The sequence below is a fragment of the Bos indicus genome, chromosome 22 (genome assembly GCF_029378745.1).
Source record: "Bos indicus isolate NIAB-ARS_2022 breed Sahiwal x Tharparkar chromosome 22, NIAB-ARS_B.indTharparkar_mat_pri_1.0, whole genome shotgun sequence".
Taxonomy (NCBI): domain Eukaryota; kingdom Metazoa; phylum Chordata; class Mammalia; order Artiodactyla; family Bovidae; genus Bos; species Bos indicus.
Window position 1 is genome coordinate 15,396,323 of NC_091781.1, and position 15,079 is coordinate 15,411,401.

At 39.3% G+C, this 15,079-nt stretch overlaps 1 protein-coding gene across 5 annotated transcripts in view; it reads right to left on the bottom strand.

Annotated features, from left to right (window-relative positions):
- The window catches only part of ANO10 (anoctamin 10), a 229,148-nt gene that overhangs the window by 194,927 nt on the left and 19,142 nt on the right, over positions 1-15,079 (bottom strand). For all 5 annotated transcript variants that reach the window (XM_070776189.1, XM_070776191.1, XM_070776190.1 and 2 more), the window contains exons 3-4: positions 9,098-9,295; positions 7,860-7,994 (exon numbers count right to left, since the gene is read on the bottom strand). In XM_070776189.1, coding sequence (XP_070632290.1) covers positions 7,860-7,994; positions 9,098-9,295 — 333 coding nt within the window. The remainder of the gene's footprint in view (positions 1-7,859; positions 7,995-9,097; positions 9,296-15,079) is intronic.

The window sequence follows — 15,079 nt, forward strand, 5'->3', positions numbered from 1 at the left end:
ATTTAAACCCAGATTCCTTTAAGAATGCTGAATGGTCCACTGTCAAGCACTAGGACTATTACTATTACAGCCGTTACTAACCACAATCTAATTAAGGGAGACTGTAACTTGGCTTATACTAGGACCCTCTAAATAAAATAATGCAATGACAATACTAACACAGCCTTTAGTTAATGTGACATAAAAGTAAACACAGAAGTCCCTCTCACAATTCTTACAGTGTCTCTTTGCGACGGGGAGGAACAGGTGATGGTGCCTGCAATCCAGCAGAGGGGTGATGAACACACAGCACCCACAGGGAGACGAGGCTGCACGGGGAACACAGGGCCCCTGCCGCCCCTGCCACTGGCCCCCGTCCCAGGCCCTGCCTGCATCTAGGGCTCAGATGTGAACAGACCCCTCCTGTCTCAAAGAGGAACAAACTGCTTCTCAGGGACACCTGTGTTTTCAAAATGCATTTTTATATTCTGGTATTGTTTTAGTCCCTGCTTAACATAATAACTGCAAATATGTATGTGGCAAAACACAGTGTGTGTAGAGACATACAGATATAGATACACAGATATATGGTACGATACCCAGCAATACACACACACACATCAGTGGTTTGTCTTATATGCATGCCTGCTACAGGGTATTTACTTGACATTCTCTCTATTATTCTCATAAGGCAATAATTTTAGAAGACAGAATATATCTGACCACTCTAATTTATCCATCTGTATACATAAGATATTCAGAGATGGTTGCTGCTAAGTCGCTTCAGTAGTGTCCGACTCTGTGCGACCCCAGAGATGGCAGCCCACCAGGCTGCCCCGTCCCTGGGATTCTCCAGGCAAGAACTCTGGAGTGGGTTGCCATTTCCTTCTCCAACGCATGAAAGTGAAAAGTGAAAGTGAAGTCGTTCAGTCACATTCGACTCTAAGCGACCCCATGGACTACAGCCCACCAGGCTCCTGCGTCCATGGGATTTTCCAGGCAAGAGTACTGGAGTGGGGTGCCATTGCCCTCTCCGTCAGAGGTAGTTATTGTCCTAAAAAAGAATAACACAAGAGATTGCCACACCCCATCCATCAAAACATGACAATCATCTGATAGACATTTTGAGACAGAGCTTTTACCTAAACTAAATAATATCCCTTAGGATAAAGTTAATACATAAGAAAGTCTCCACTCTCTCAATGCCTCTTTATAAAGAAAATTTTTCGCTAGGTTACCTGCATGACTGTTAATTACTAGGAATCAACAGGCAAAGGCAGTCAGAGAGCCTGAGATCTCAGCTCACACAGACAACTAGAAAAGGGATGCCCCCAGATGGCCGCTGACGACTAAGACACACGTATAACCAGAAACAGAATGTGGCCCTCCTGGTGACAAGTGGTGGCAGAAAGACATCCCTGTCCTGTTCTTCTTCATGAGGTCAAATTAAAAACAACAAAGGAAATAAGAACCATAAAGGGAAACCCTACTTTTGATGATAGTAAAACAAATGAACAAACAAACAAAAAAAACTATAAAGTGAAAACAGAAACTGAAAAGTGGCCTTAAAAATCAGCCCAGCGTTCTAAGCTAAGAGCAAGCTGGGTCCAAGCAGGCAGGGGGCAGGGTTCTCCTGCACACTGAGGGGTGGGGAACTACTGTCCCCATACCCAGAATGCAGGCTAAGGGGGTGCTCCTTGCCTGGGACCACAGCCAGACCAGAGACACAAGGCTGGAGGAGGGAAAGGGCATGTCTGCCGTCTTGGGAAAAGCGCTGCCTACTGGGGCAGAGGGATGGACACAGGCAGCACAGCAGCTGTGGTCTTGGTTGGCCACAGACAGACGGAAAGGTCAAACCCAGCAACACTCCTCTTAAGAACAGGGTTCCAGGGATTTAACCCTCCCTGGTGGTCCAGTGGTTAAGAGTCCACCTTCTAAGGCAGGGGATGAGGGTTCCATCCCTGGTCTGGGAACAAAGATCCCACATGCCACAGAGCAGCTAAACCCATACACCACAACTACTGAGGCCAAGCACTGTAACAAAAACATCCTGCATGATGCAACTAAGACCCAACACAGTCAAATCAATGAAGAAATAAAGAAAAGGGCTCCACGGAGGCTCTAAGATCGCTCAAGGAGAACACACTGTCAGGCAGAATCCCAGTTCCTGACCACCGCAGTTCCTGACTGGAGGCCCCCCAACATCGCCTCTTCCCAATATACACACTTCCTTCCCAGAAGAGCTGGTCTGGAAAAAATAGGGGTTCATTAAAAAAAATAAGCAAATGCCACAAAGAAACTGACATCAAACTATGCAAGAATACTATCAGAGAAAAGAGGAAAGTCATTTTTTTAAAAGGCAGAGAAGAAACACAGCAAAAACATTACAGCATAGAGCAAAGAAAAATTATGGAATTCTTCAAGGAGTTAATGAAATTAAAGCAAGCCACATCTCTGAAATTAAAATCAAGGAAAACCTATGAGAGCTGAAAGGGGGAGCCTGGAAAAGCAAAATATCAGAAAAATAAAACTATTACAGATACAAAGAAAGTCACAGTAAAAGCTACTGAAGAAGTAAAGACTCAAAGAACAAAGCTGGAAAATGGTAGACATGCCTAAAAAATTACATAAAAACTTTAAAATATTTCAGAGAATATATAGACATATATATATATATATATATATATAAGTATATACATTACGTCGGAGAAGGCAATGGCACCCCACTCCAGTACTCTTGCCTGGAAAATCCCATGGACGCAGGAGCCTGGTGGGCTACAGTCCATGGGTTTGCACAGAGTCGGACACGACTGAGCGACTTCACTTTCACTTTTCACTTTCATGAACTGGAGAAGGAAATGGCAACCCACTCCAGTGTTCTTTCCTGGAGAATCCCAGGGATGGCGGAGCCTGGTGGGCTGCCGTCTCTGGGGTCGCACAGAGTCGGACACGACTGAAGCGACTTAGCAGCAGCAGCAGCATACATTACATACATATATATATACACACACACACATACACAAATGGCATTCTTAAAGACAAGAACAGAAAATAAAACCAAATAACTCTTCAAAGGTAACTGAAGAAAATGTTTTTGAAATCATGCTAATCTTTAATCTACACAGTAAAGACGATATGTCCAACAAAAAACTGCTACAAGATAATTAACATCAAGACATACACAGATAACTGGAAATACAGACAAAGAGGAATGATAAGCACCTACATTTAAGTTTCTAGACACCTCCCAAAAGTCATACAGGTCAAAAAGGAGAGCAAGCAAAAGCATCTATGCCACATGACTAACTCAGAGACAGAGGAAAGTACATAATGCAGTTTACAGGGAAGCCAGGCAGTAGCGAATGAATACACTCTTGGTTCCCGAGTGTACACGGGACATTTTCCAAGACAGACCATATGTTAGGCCTCAACAGATTTAAAAAGATATGGATTATAAAAAGTATCCTTTGACCACAGCGGGATGAAGTTGGAAATCAATAACAGAAGGAAAACTGAGGAATTCACAAATGTGTGTAAAGTAAACATCACATTCTGAAACAGCCAGTGGGTCAAGGAAGAAACTACAGGGGAAATTAGGAAATACCTAGAAATGAATGAAAACCAAACATCATATACCAAAACATATGGGACACAGAGAAAGCAAGTCTAACAGGGCAGTTAGTAGCAATAAATGCATATATTTAAAAACAAGAAAGATCTCAAATAACAACTTAACTTTACTATTAAGGAATTAGAAGAAGAAGAGTAATTTAAACCCAAAACTAGCAGAAGGAAGAAAAAAAAAAAAAGACTGGAACAGAGATAAATCAAACAGGATAGAAAGATAACAGAGAAAATTACAAAAACCAAAAGTTGGTTCTTTGAAAAGATCAACAAAACTGACAAATCTTTAGCTAGATGAACTGAGAAAAACAGACCACATAAAACTACTAAAATCAGAGATGAAAATGGGTGCGTTACTATTGATTCTAAAGAAATCAGAAAGATTGTAGAGTATACTATGAATACTTGTACACCGACAAACTGGCTAGCCTAGAGGAAATGGACAAATTCCTAGAAACACAAAACATAGCAAAACTCAATCAGCAAGGAAGAGAAAATGTGAACAGATTTATAATTATAAAGCAGTAACTAAAAAAAAATCTCATGACAAAGAAAAAAACAGAACTTGATACCTTTACTGGTGAATTTTACCACTATTTAAAGGAAAACTAATACCAATCCTTCTCCAATTTTCCCCAAAAATTTAAGAGGAAGGAACACTACTAACTCACTCTATGAGGCCAGAATTACCCTGACACAAAGTCAGACAAAAGCACTACAAGAAGAGAAAACTATAGACCAATATCCCTTATGAACAATGATGCAAAAATCCTCAGCAAAATACTAGCAAAGTCAACTCGGCAACATGTTAAAAGGATTATATACCATGACAAGTGGGATTTATTCTGAGAATTCAAGGATAGTTCAATATACTAAAATCAGTCTATGTAATACATCACATTAACAGAATGAAGGGGAGAAAAAAAAACAACCCACATCATGTTGAATGGTGAAAGAATAAAAGTTTTTCTCTAAAATCAGAAATAAGACAAAGATGACCACTTTCATCACTTTTATTCAACATGTTATTGGAAGTTTTAGCCTGAGCAAATAGGCAAGTAAAGGAAATAAAAGACATCAACACGGAAAAGTTAGAAGTTAAATTGTCTCTGTTCACAGATGATATCATCTTATATGTAGAAAACCCTAAAATTTCCACAAAAATACTATCAAAGCCAATAAATGAAGTCAGTAAAGTAGCAGGACACAAAGTCAGCACCTAAAAATCAGTTTCATCTCTATACACTAACAATGAACTATCTGAAAAGATAATTATGAAAACAATTCTATTTTCAATAACATCATGTAGAATAAAATACTTAGGAATTAACAAAGGAGGTGAAGGGCTTTCCTAGTGGCTCAGATGGTAAAAAATCTGTCTCCAGTGTGGGAGACCCAGGTTGAATCCCTGGGTTGGGAAGATTCCCTGGAGAAGAAAATGGCAACCCACTCCAGTATTCTTGCCTGGAGAATCCCATGGATGGAGGAGCCTGGAAGGCTCCAGTCCATGGCATCGCAAAGTCAGACACGACTGAGCTACTGACACACAACACACAACAAGGAGATGAAAGATTATACAAATAAAAACTATAAAACAATGCTATAAGAAATAAAACATATATAGAGACATACCCCATATCCATGGGAGTTTATCTTGTTAAAATGTCAGTACTATCCAAAGTAATCTACAGATTCAATGCAATTCCTACCAAAATCCCAATGATGTCTTCTGGAAAATTAGAAACACCCATCCTAAAACACATATCAAATTTCAGGGAAACTCAAACAGCCAGAACAATTTTAAAAAACAAAAGCAAAACTTCCTTATTTCAAAACTTACCACAAAGCCATAATAATCAAAACAGTGTCATACTAGCATACAGACAGACTATACAGGCCAAAGGAATAGAAGAGAGAGCTCAGAAATGAACCCTCACGTATGTGGTCAAATGATTTTTACAGGAGTACCAGGGCGACTGAATGAGTGAAGAATAGTTTTTGACAAATGGGTGGTAGGAAAACTGCATATCCACATGCCAAAGACTGAAGGTGCTTAACACCATACACAAAAATTAACTCAAAATGGATTAAAAACCTAAACATAAAATCCAAAACTATTAAGTTCCTAACATAAAACACAGAGAATAAGCTTTAGGACGGTGTCTTTGGCGATAATTTCTTAGATATGAACCAAAGGTACAGGAAAATGTTAAAATTTTGTGCATCAAAACAGAGTATCACCAAAGTAAAAACTGGCAGCCCACAGAATGGGAGAAAACATCTGGGGAAAAACATTTGCATAGCATATATCTCATAAGGGATTAATATCCAGAATACATAGAGAATGCCTAAAACTCAACAATCACAACAAAAACTTGATTCAAAAATAGGCAAAGGACATACACAGACATTTCTCCAAAGACATTTACTCAGTATCAACAGTCACTAGGTAAGTGCAAGTCAAAAACTGCAATGAGATAGCACCTCATACCTGTTAGGATGGCTACTATCAAAGTATCAGAACATAATAACTGTGGGCAAGGAAGTGAAGAAACTGCAATGCTGTACACTGCTGGCGGGAATCTGAAATGGTACAGTCCCTGTGGAAAACAGGATGCAAGTACTTCAGAAAAATTAAAAATAGAATTACCATATGATCCAGGAAGTCCATTTCTTGTTATATACCAAAAAGAATTGAAAGCAGGATCTCAAAGAAATATGTGCATACCCATGGTCATTACATCATTACTCACAATAACCAAAAAGCAGAGGCAACCCAAGCAGCCACTGATGAAGGAATGAATAAACAATATGCAGTACCTACATACAGTGGAACACTGGGTAGTCTTAAGTAGAAGGGAATTCTGACATCTGCTACAACAAAGATAAACCTGGAGGACATTACACCAAGTGAAATATGCCAGTCACAAAAAGAGAAACACTGTGTGATTTCACTTATTTGAGATACATAGAACAGTCAAAACCACCAAGACAGAAGTAAAATGGCGGTTGCCAGGTCTTAGAGCAAGACAAGGTGGGAGAGTGATTATTTAACGGATACAGAGTGTCAGTTTCACAAGATGGAAAGAACTGTGGAGATGGACGGTGTTGATGGCTGTAAAACATTATGAATGTATTTAATACCAGTGAACTGTACATTTAAAAGTTTTGGAAATGGTAAATTTTATGTTATATGTACTTCACATTAAAAAAAGAGAGAGAAACTTAAGAGATAATAACAACAACAACAACAAAAAGAGTGATCTATGATTGGATCTTGGTTTAAACAAACTATCTGGTGACAAGTGAGTAAGTCTGAATATGGACTGACTCGGGCACCCGTCCTCCTGGATGACACTGACTGTTACAAGGAAAGGAGACTGGGGACACAGAAACTGGTATGTTTAAAGAATTTCTTAGGCAGCAAAAATGTTCTGGGCCTTGCTATTATCTGGGTTTCAGGAAAATTTGGAATTACATGTCATAAATACTTTCAGTCTACAAACTGATATTTTCATTCAAACGGAATTATACAAAATCAGAAAGTTACAAACTGCTAGTTTGCATTCAGGTATGATGTCCCACTGTGACTCTTAAGTCTTTCTATGTTTGTATCTGTTCATACCCAGTGAGATGAGAGGAGATGGAAAGAAGGCTCCAGGAAAAGACCATGTGTCTAGTTTTTATTCCTCTACAGATTTTCATTACACTATAATGCTGGGCATACGGTAAACTTGGCTAATTTTAACTGAGTAATATGCAAATGCATTCACACTGAATTTTAAGCTTACTGAATGCTGTGAACCTTGATAAAGAAGAAGTTGAGAACCATAAAGAACAAATAAGTTGATCTAAAGCTACAACATCATGAAGGTCTAAAGGCAAAATATATAATGGTGAAAAAATAAATTATTGTAAAGTTGTGTAAGTTTTTCAGTAAGGGTGGAAAAAGTCATTATAATTTGTTATTTACTAAGCAAAATACAATTGCATTATGGAGGAGCCTGGTAGGCTATAGTCCATGGGGTCGCTAAGAGTCGGACACGACTGAGCGACTTCCCTTTCACTTTTCACTTTCATGCATTGGAGAAGGAAATGGCAACCCACTCCAGTGTTCTTGCCTAGAGAATCCCAAGGATGGGGGAGCCCTGTGGGCTTCCGTCTCGGGGTCGCACAGAGTCGGACACAACTGAAGCCACTTAGCAGCAGCAGCAGCAGAATGTATATTCATGAAATTAGTTGATACAATGACTCACATAATGATTTTCCTGGGTACAATTTTGCCTGGGGGTAACCAGGGATCATTTTTTCATCTCTGGCTCGAAGATTTTCAAGTTCATGTTTGATAATGAATTGACGTTCTGCCATGCTGAGGAAATCATCATTATCATCTAAAACAAAACAAAAATTCATAGTTATTTTCTCAGTATTAGCCAAAATAAAATCTAAAATATTCAAATACCCTGGGATTATGAAATAATGGTATAGACAATAAGTAATTACCATAAAGAGTAATCCAAGTAATAAAAATTACATAGAAAAGGATATAAGAATAAAAATATTCTAAATGCCTTCACATAATACAGTTCTTCAATCATTATGCTAATGATTATATGGTTCAAACAACCAAATGGTAGACACTTGCTTGCCCTCATTTAACTGAAATGAACAGAAAGTAATATATTCTTTAATTTTAACAATATTTTTATTTAGGAATGGATCTGAAGTTTGCCTACAAGGCAAATTCTCTTCCAAACTCTCAAGCCCAGGCCAATTTCCTTGTGGAATCCAACATCCCTCACATACATGAAGAAGAAAGCCTGATAAGAAAATAGTGTCATTTTTTGACAGGTGAATCCCCTCAAATGTGGTGAATTTCACCTCAATCATTTATTTACCAATATACAAAAATCCAGAGTGACTGAGTCTGAAGAAGTCCAATTGTATCTTCTAACTCTGAAAGACCCTGGAAGGGACCAGTTCTGAAAGCAACCTCCCACTCTGCTTTCACAGCCATCCTGGATTTCACAGTTCTTTCCAGAAATCACTCTCTTCTGAAACCCCCTTTGAGGCCAGAACAGAAGCAGGATAGGGAATTACAGGATATGAAATACTACTGTGCTTCTTACTTATATCAATCTAATGAACATCACCATTCTAAGACTTAGAATTATATAAATAAGTGACATATGTCAGTTTATGTTCATCTATTCCAGAGGTTACAAAGTAAATCTGCAACCCCAAACCTGATCCCACCTGGTTTGATAAATAAAATTTTATTGGTACATAGCCTCATTCATTTGCTTCTTATGGCTGTAGGCTGCTTTTGCTGGACAAAGGTTGTGCTGAATAACTATGACAGATCATAGTGTCCACACAGCCTAAAATATTTACTATCAGGCCCTTTACTGAAAAACTTTGCTGACCCCTGATCTATTCATCAAAGACTTCCTTTTGATAAATTGATTCTGATAGAAACAACCTTGGAACTTACCATCAAAATCTTTGAAGCTGTGTCGGGTTCCATACGTGAAGGCTCTCATGGTGTTATCACTGCACTCTTTTACCAATCCCACTGCTTCTGCCCCCAGCAACAATCGAATCTTGGAGGCACCGACAAGATATAAGTTCTGATTTTCTAGTGTTTCTTTTTCATATTTATTTAACAACGGTCTAAACGACAGCTGAGCACCTTCGGAAACAAAAGATGAGCAGAATCTTAGAAACTGATAAACATAAAAGTTTCAAATATGAAAGCCTTTTAAGTAAGTATTCTGTTTCTAGTTTGGCAGAAGGCAAATAAATTATATTAATGATTTAAATCCATCTCCCAAATAAATAATAAATAAAAGTTAAGTTGGGGAAGGCAGTTCTTTATAGCTTTTTGAAATAAACGTCAAAACTGGAAACTGTAATAAGTGGCTTGTCAGTTACTCAAATTAGAAGTAGATATTAGACAAGAATAAAATATTTGTTAGCTCTAAATATAAAATTGCACTAAGTAAAAACATGAAGCAAAAGGATATAATATAAAAAATACAAAAATTTAAGAAAATTAATTTGAAATAAAATATCCCAATAAAAATGCAATAAATGTAACACAATTATAGAAGATTACAGATTGTGTGAATGTTAAATACTGAATAATAAAGAGTGAAATAATTTTTCAATGATTTTTCCCATAAATATTAATACATTCAATTAGGTTTAAAGCAGATATTGTTACTTGATACTGTATATGTAATTATTTCACTTAAAAGATTGTAGAAAAAGGAATTTTTCCTAATTTTTAATTTCTATCTACATCAGACTTTTTAAGGTATGTTTATATCTTTACTATTTATCCTGTATGAAGTGTTGACAGGAGTTATAAAAATACCAATCAGATGGAACAGGATAATGAGCAGAATTTATATTTTACTTACCCAGGGGGTTAGTAAGGTTAACTTGCTATGGCATTATTATTTAGGTACTTTACAACAGAGGCGTTTAAGGCTTTAATTAAAAAACAAATAAAAGATCTGTTCAATTTAAAGAAAACACAAATGGCTCTTAAACAGAAAATCCTTAATGTCATCCATATTAAGATAAATGCACAACACCACCAATATGTTATTTTTCACTTCTCACACTACAAAAATCAAGTCAGATTGAAAAAATAGATGGTGGGGGTGTTAGCCATGAAAGTGCTCCACTCCACCCAGATCTCCCCTCCAAAGAATTTGCTGTGAGAAGCAGAGCTGACCGATAGCCATCTGCTTGTCCCCCTTTGGCTGCTGCACCCCCACACCTAGGCCATGGGCTGAACCCCCCAGGACAGTGGAATGAAGCCATTGTGCAATGCTGAGCCTGGCTAATATGTTCTCAGAACCATGCTATAGTCTGAGGCTTTTCCTATCCAAGTCTCCTTCCTTCCCTCTCTCCTTTCACAAGCTTCAGACACGCACCAAAGTCAGAAGGCTATCATTGTCTAAGCCTGCTCCTTCCTACTTTATCTTTCTACAGATGATCCTCTCTACAAACCTCCTGTGCATTAAATCCCACTTGGCATCTCTTGCTTGAAAGACCCAAACGACACAGCATGTAGGGAAGGTACTCTTAGACATGGCTAGGGGAACAAAAACTGCTATAACCTTCATGGAGAACCATGAAGAGAACCATGAATGTTGTTCTGAAAAAGAGCACTCTCTCATTGCAATCCCCCACCCGTGAAGCAATGATTTGTTCATGTGATTCCTTTAGGGTTTGTTTTCATGTCACCAGACAACATGCTTTTAGAGCTTTTTTTTTTTAACTTTGGAAAATGAGGATTAAACTCTCTTTCCAACCCACCTCCCTCATTTCTACCCACCATTCTCACAGTATCATTATATCATCCTTTTCATTCCATCAACAGTACTTTCATTATTATGGCTACATACATTATAGTTGAGCCTTACAATGTGTTATGATTTTCCTTTCCTACAACTTACCATTTTCCCAAAAGTCGGTATCTAGCTTGTTTCATAATGTGCTTAATATACTTATTGATAATTCAATCCCCCAAGCTAACTGATTAAGTCTTCCCTCAATACACTGTCATGAGAAAGAGTCTGACAACATCTTTTCAGAGATCTTATCTTTACCCTCACACGTTGTTGGCAGCTGGGTGAGTTCAGAATTCTAGACTGAAACCATTTTCCTTCAGAAATGAAGATATTCCTTCACTGCCTTCTAGCTTCCAGTGTTCCTGACCTAGCTTCTTTTTTTGGAAGTCCATAGTGTCTTCCTGTCCCCAGGATTCTGAAACATTCCAATCATATACACCAGTTTCAGCCAGTCTGGGCACTGCATGGGCCCATTCAATCTGAAAAAGCGTACACCAGTCCTGAGTTTTTCTTTGACGATTTCTTCCTCTCCTTTTTCTCTGTTTCCTTTCTAGAACTCCTTTTATTCAGAGGTATATACCTCCTGGACACTTTTAGGGGGTGTTTTCTGTAGTTTTATGAAGTATCTGATGAAGGACTGATGCTAAGGCTGAAGCTCCAATACTCGGGCCACCTGATGTGAAGAGACGATTCACAGGAAAAGACCTTGATGCTGGGAAAGATTGAGGGCAAGAGAAGGGGACGACAGAGGATGAGATGGTTGGATGGCATCACTGACTCGATGGACATGAGTTTGAGCAGACTCAGGGAGATGGTGAAGGACAGGGAAGCGGGGCATGCTGCAGTTCACGGGGTCACTGAGACACAACTTGGCGAATGAACAATGACAACAAAGCGTCTGCTCCACCTCTTTCCCAGGTCCAGCCCCCTTTTTGCCAGAGCTGAGGGTTAAACTTTGGTTTCTTCCATGAAGTCATCCCTTAGCACCCTGAAAAGCATCACCAAGCATCACTTCTTCCTTCCCTTGACTTTCATAGCAAGTACACATACGAGACTCATTTTTAAGTATCATGCGTTATTTTGTAACAGCTTTTTCATTAGCTTTTTGCCTATTCCTTTGACTTCCTGGATCTAGCATTCAGTCTCCTTACCCTGACAGTAATATCTTTGCTGGCAGAGACATGTTTCTGTTCCTCTTAGCATCATAACCAACACACAAAGAATACTCAAAGACAATCATACATTTGACAAATTTATTAAGTACCTACTATGCACCAGGTACTGTACACAGGCACAGAGTTTACAGCTGTGAACAAAATCACTCAGGGTGTTTATGGTCTAAGAGAGACTTACAACCTAACGTTGACTTAAGACCTCCTTTCAAGGGTGGAGGAGCCAAGATGGCAGAGGAGTAGGACGGGGAGAACACTTTCTCCCCCACAAATTCATCAAAAGAGCATTTAAACGTCGAGTAAATTCCACAAAACAACTTCTGAATGCCGGCAGAGGACATCAGGCACCCAGAAAAGCAACCCAACTCTTCGAAAGGAGGTAGGAAAAAACATTAAAGGAAAAAAAAGAGACAAAAGAGGGAGGGACGGAGCTCCATCCCGGGAAGGGAATCTTAAAAAGAGAGAAGTTTCCAAACACCAGGAAACTTTCTCACTGCCGAATCTGTGCCGAGCTTTGGAAGCACAGAGGGCAACATAACAGGGAGGAAAAAATAAATAAACAATTAAAACGCGCAGATTGAGAGCCCTACGGTAACTCCCCCAGCGGAGAAGCAGCGCAGAGGCCTGCATCCGCCATTAGCAAGCAGGGGCTGGGTAGGGAGGCGCGGCGCGGGCTGCATCGCTGAGAGTAAGAATCTGGCTTGAATACCCTGAGCGCTATCTGAGTGAAATAATTTGGGCTGGCAAACCAGACTGTGGGATATCTACCACGCGAAAAGCCAGTCCTAACCTAAGACCGCCAGGCCCACGCACGGAACAAAGGACTGAACAGAGATAGCCGGCTGCAGACCTTCCCCCTCCGGTGACAGGCAGCCAGAGCCGGAAGGGGGCAATCGCAGCCCCAGAGAGACATTATCTATAAAACTGTAAGCAGGCTTCTTTGCTAACTAAAACTTCTTGGGGGTCTGGACGGTCAACATCTGCCTGAGAAGGTGCGCCGGTTTTACACCCAGATAACCGAGTGGCGGGGAGGCGTTAAGTCGCAGCATTGGCGCTCGCCAAACACCTCATCACCTGAGCTGCTCGGACCTGGGAAGAGCACAAAACGCAGGCCCAACTGAGTCTGCGCCTCTGAGGACTACCCGAGTGCCTGAACCTGAGCGGCTTGGACCTGAGAGGTCCGACCCAGGGCCGGCCTCGGATTGTTCCCAGCGGAACAACCTAGAGCCCCAGCAGTGTGGGCAGGGTGGCTACATGCGCCATGAGCGGGGGCAGACCCAGGGTGGCTGAGGCACTGCGAGCCCACGCCAGTGTTATTTGTTTGCAGCATTCTTCCCTCCCTCCCCACAGCGCAACTGAACAAGTAAGCCTAAAAAAAAAAAAAAAAAAAAGTGTCCTCCACCATCCCCTTTGTGTCAGGGCGGAAACCAGATACTGAAGAGACTAGCAAACAGAAGAAGATATAACAGAGGGAAACGCCTTGGAAGCTACAGGCAATAGACCAAAACCCTGTGGTCACTACAGACTACATAGGAAGGGGCCTATAGATCTTGAGAAATATAAGTCTGACCAAGGAACTAGCCAAAAATGAACTGAACCCACAACAACACCAAGAAAGTCCTAGATATATTTTTATTATTTTTACGATCATTCTTTCTTTTTTTTTTAATTAAAAAAAATTTTTTTTAAGTCCTCTATTGTTCCTTTAATTTTCACTTTTATAACCTATTACTTTGCAAAAAAAAAAAAAAAAAGACCCTATTTTTTTCTTCTTCAGCAAACTTCATATATATATATTTCATAATTTTTTGACCTTGTTTTTGTTTTTTTTTTCCTTCTTTTCTTTAACATTGTATTTTTGAAATTCCAAACTCTACTCTAGATTTTTAATTTTCGCTTTTTGGTATTTGTTATCAATTTTGTACCTATAGTTTTTTTTTTATATAATTTCTGTGACTTCTTTTTTTCTTCTTCTCTGTTTCTTTCTCTTCTTCTTCTATATAACATTGTATATCTGAATAATATCGATTTTGTACCTGTATTTTCTTTATAATTTTTGTGACATTGTTTGTTTTTGTTTGTTTTCTCTCTTTAATTTTCTTCTTCTTCTTCTTTTTTTTTTTAACATTGTATTTTTGAAATTCCAAACTCTACTCTAGATTTTTAATTTTTGCTTTTTGGTATTAGTTATCAATTTTGTACCTGTACTTTCTTTACAATTTTCGCGACCCTGTTTGTTTTTGTTTGTTCGTTTTCTCTCTCTTTCTTTTCCTTCTTCTTTTCTTTAACATCGTATTTTTGAAATTCCAAACTCTACTCTAGATTTTTAATTTTTGCTTTTATGTATTTGTTACCAATTTTGTACCTTTAAGAACCCAATCTTCAGGACCCATTTTTCACTAGGGAGCAAGAATACTGGCTTGACTGCTCTCTCTCCCTTTAGACTCTCCTTTTTCTCCACCAGGTCGCCTGTGTCTCCTCCCTAACCCCTCTACTCTACCCAACTCTGTGAATTTCTGTGTGTTCCAGACGGTGGAGAATACTTAGGGAACTGATTACTGGCTGGATCTGTCTCCCTCCTTTTCATTCCCCCCTTTTATCCTTCTGGCCACCTCTGTCACCTTCCTCCTCCTTCTCTTCTCTGTATAACTCCGTGAACATCTCTGAGTGGTCCAGTTGTGGAGTGCACATAAGGAAGTGACTACTGGCTAGCCCACTCTCTCCATTATTGATTCACCTCATCTCATTTGGGTCACCTCTAACTCCCTCCTCCCTCTTCTCTTCTCCATGTAACCCTGTGAACCTCTCTGAGTGACCCTCATCGTAGAGAAACTTTTCATCTTTAATGTAGATGTTTTATCAATGGTGCTGTATAGAAGGAGAAGTTTTGAAACTACTGTAAAAATAAGACTGATAACCAGAAGCAGGAGACTTAAG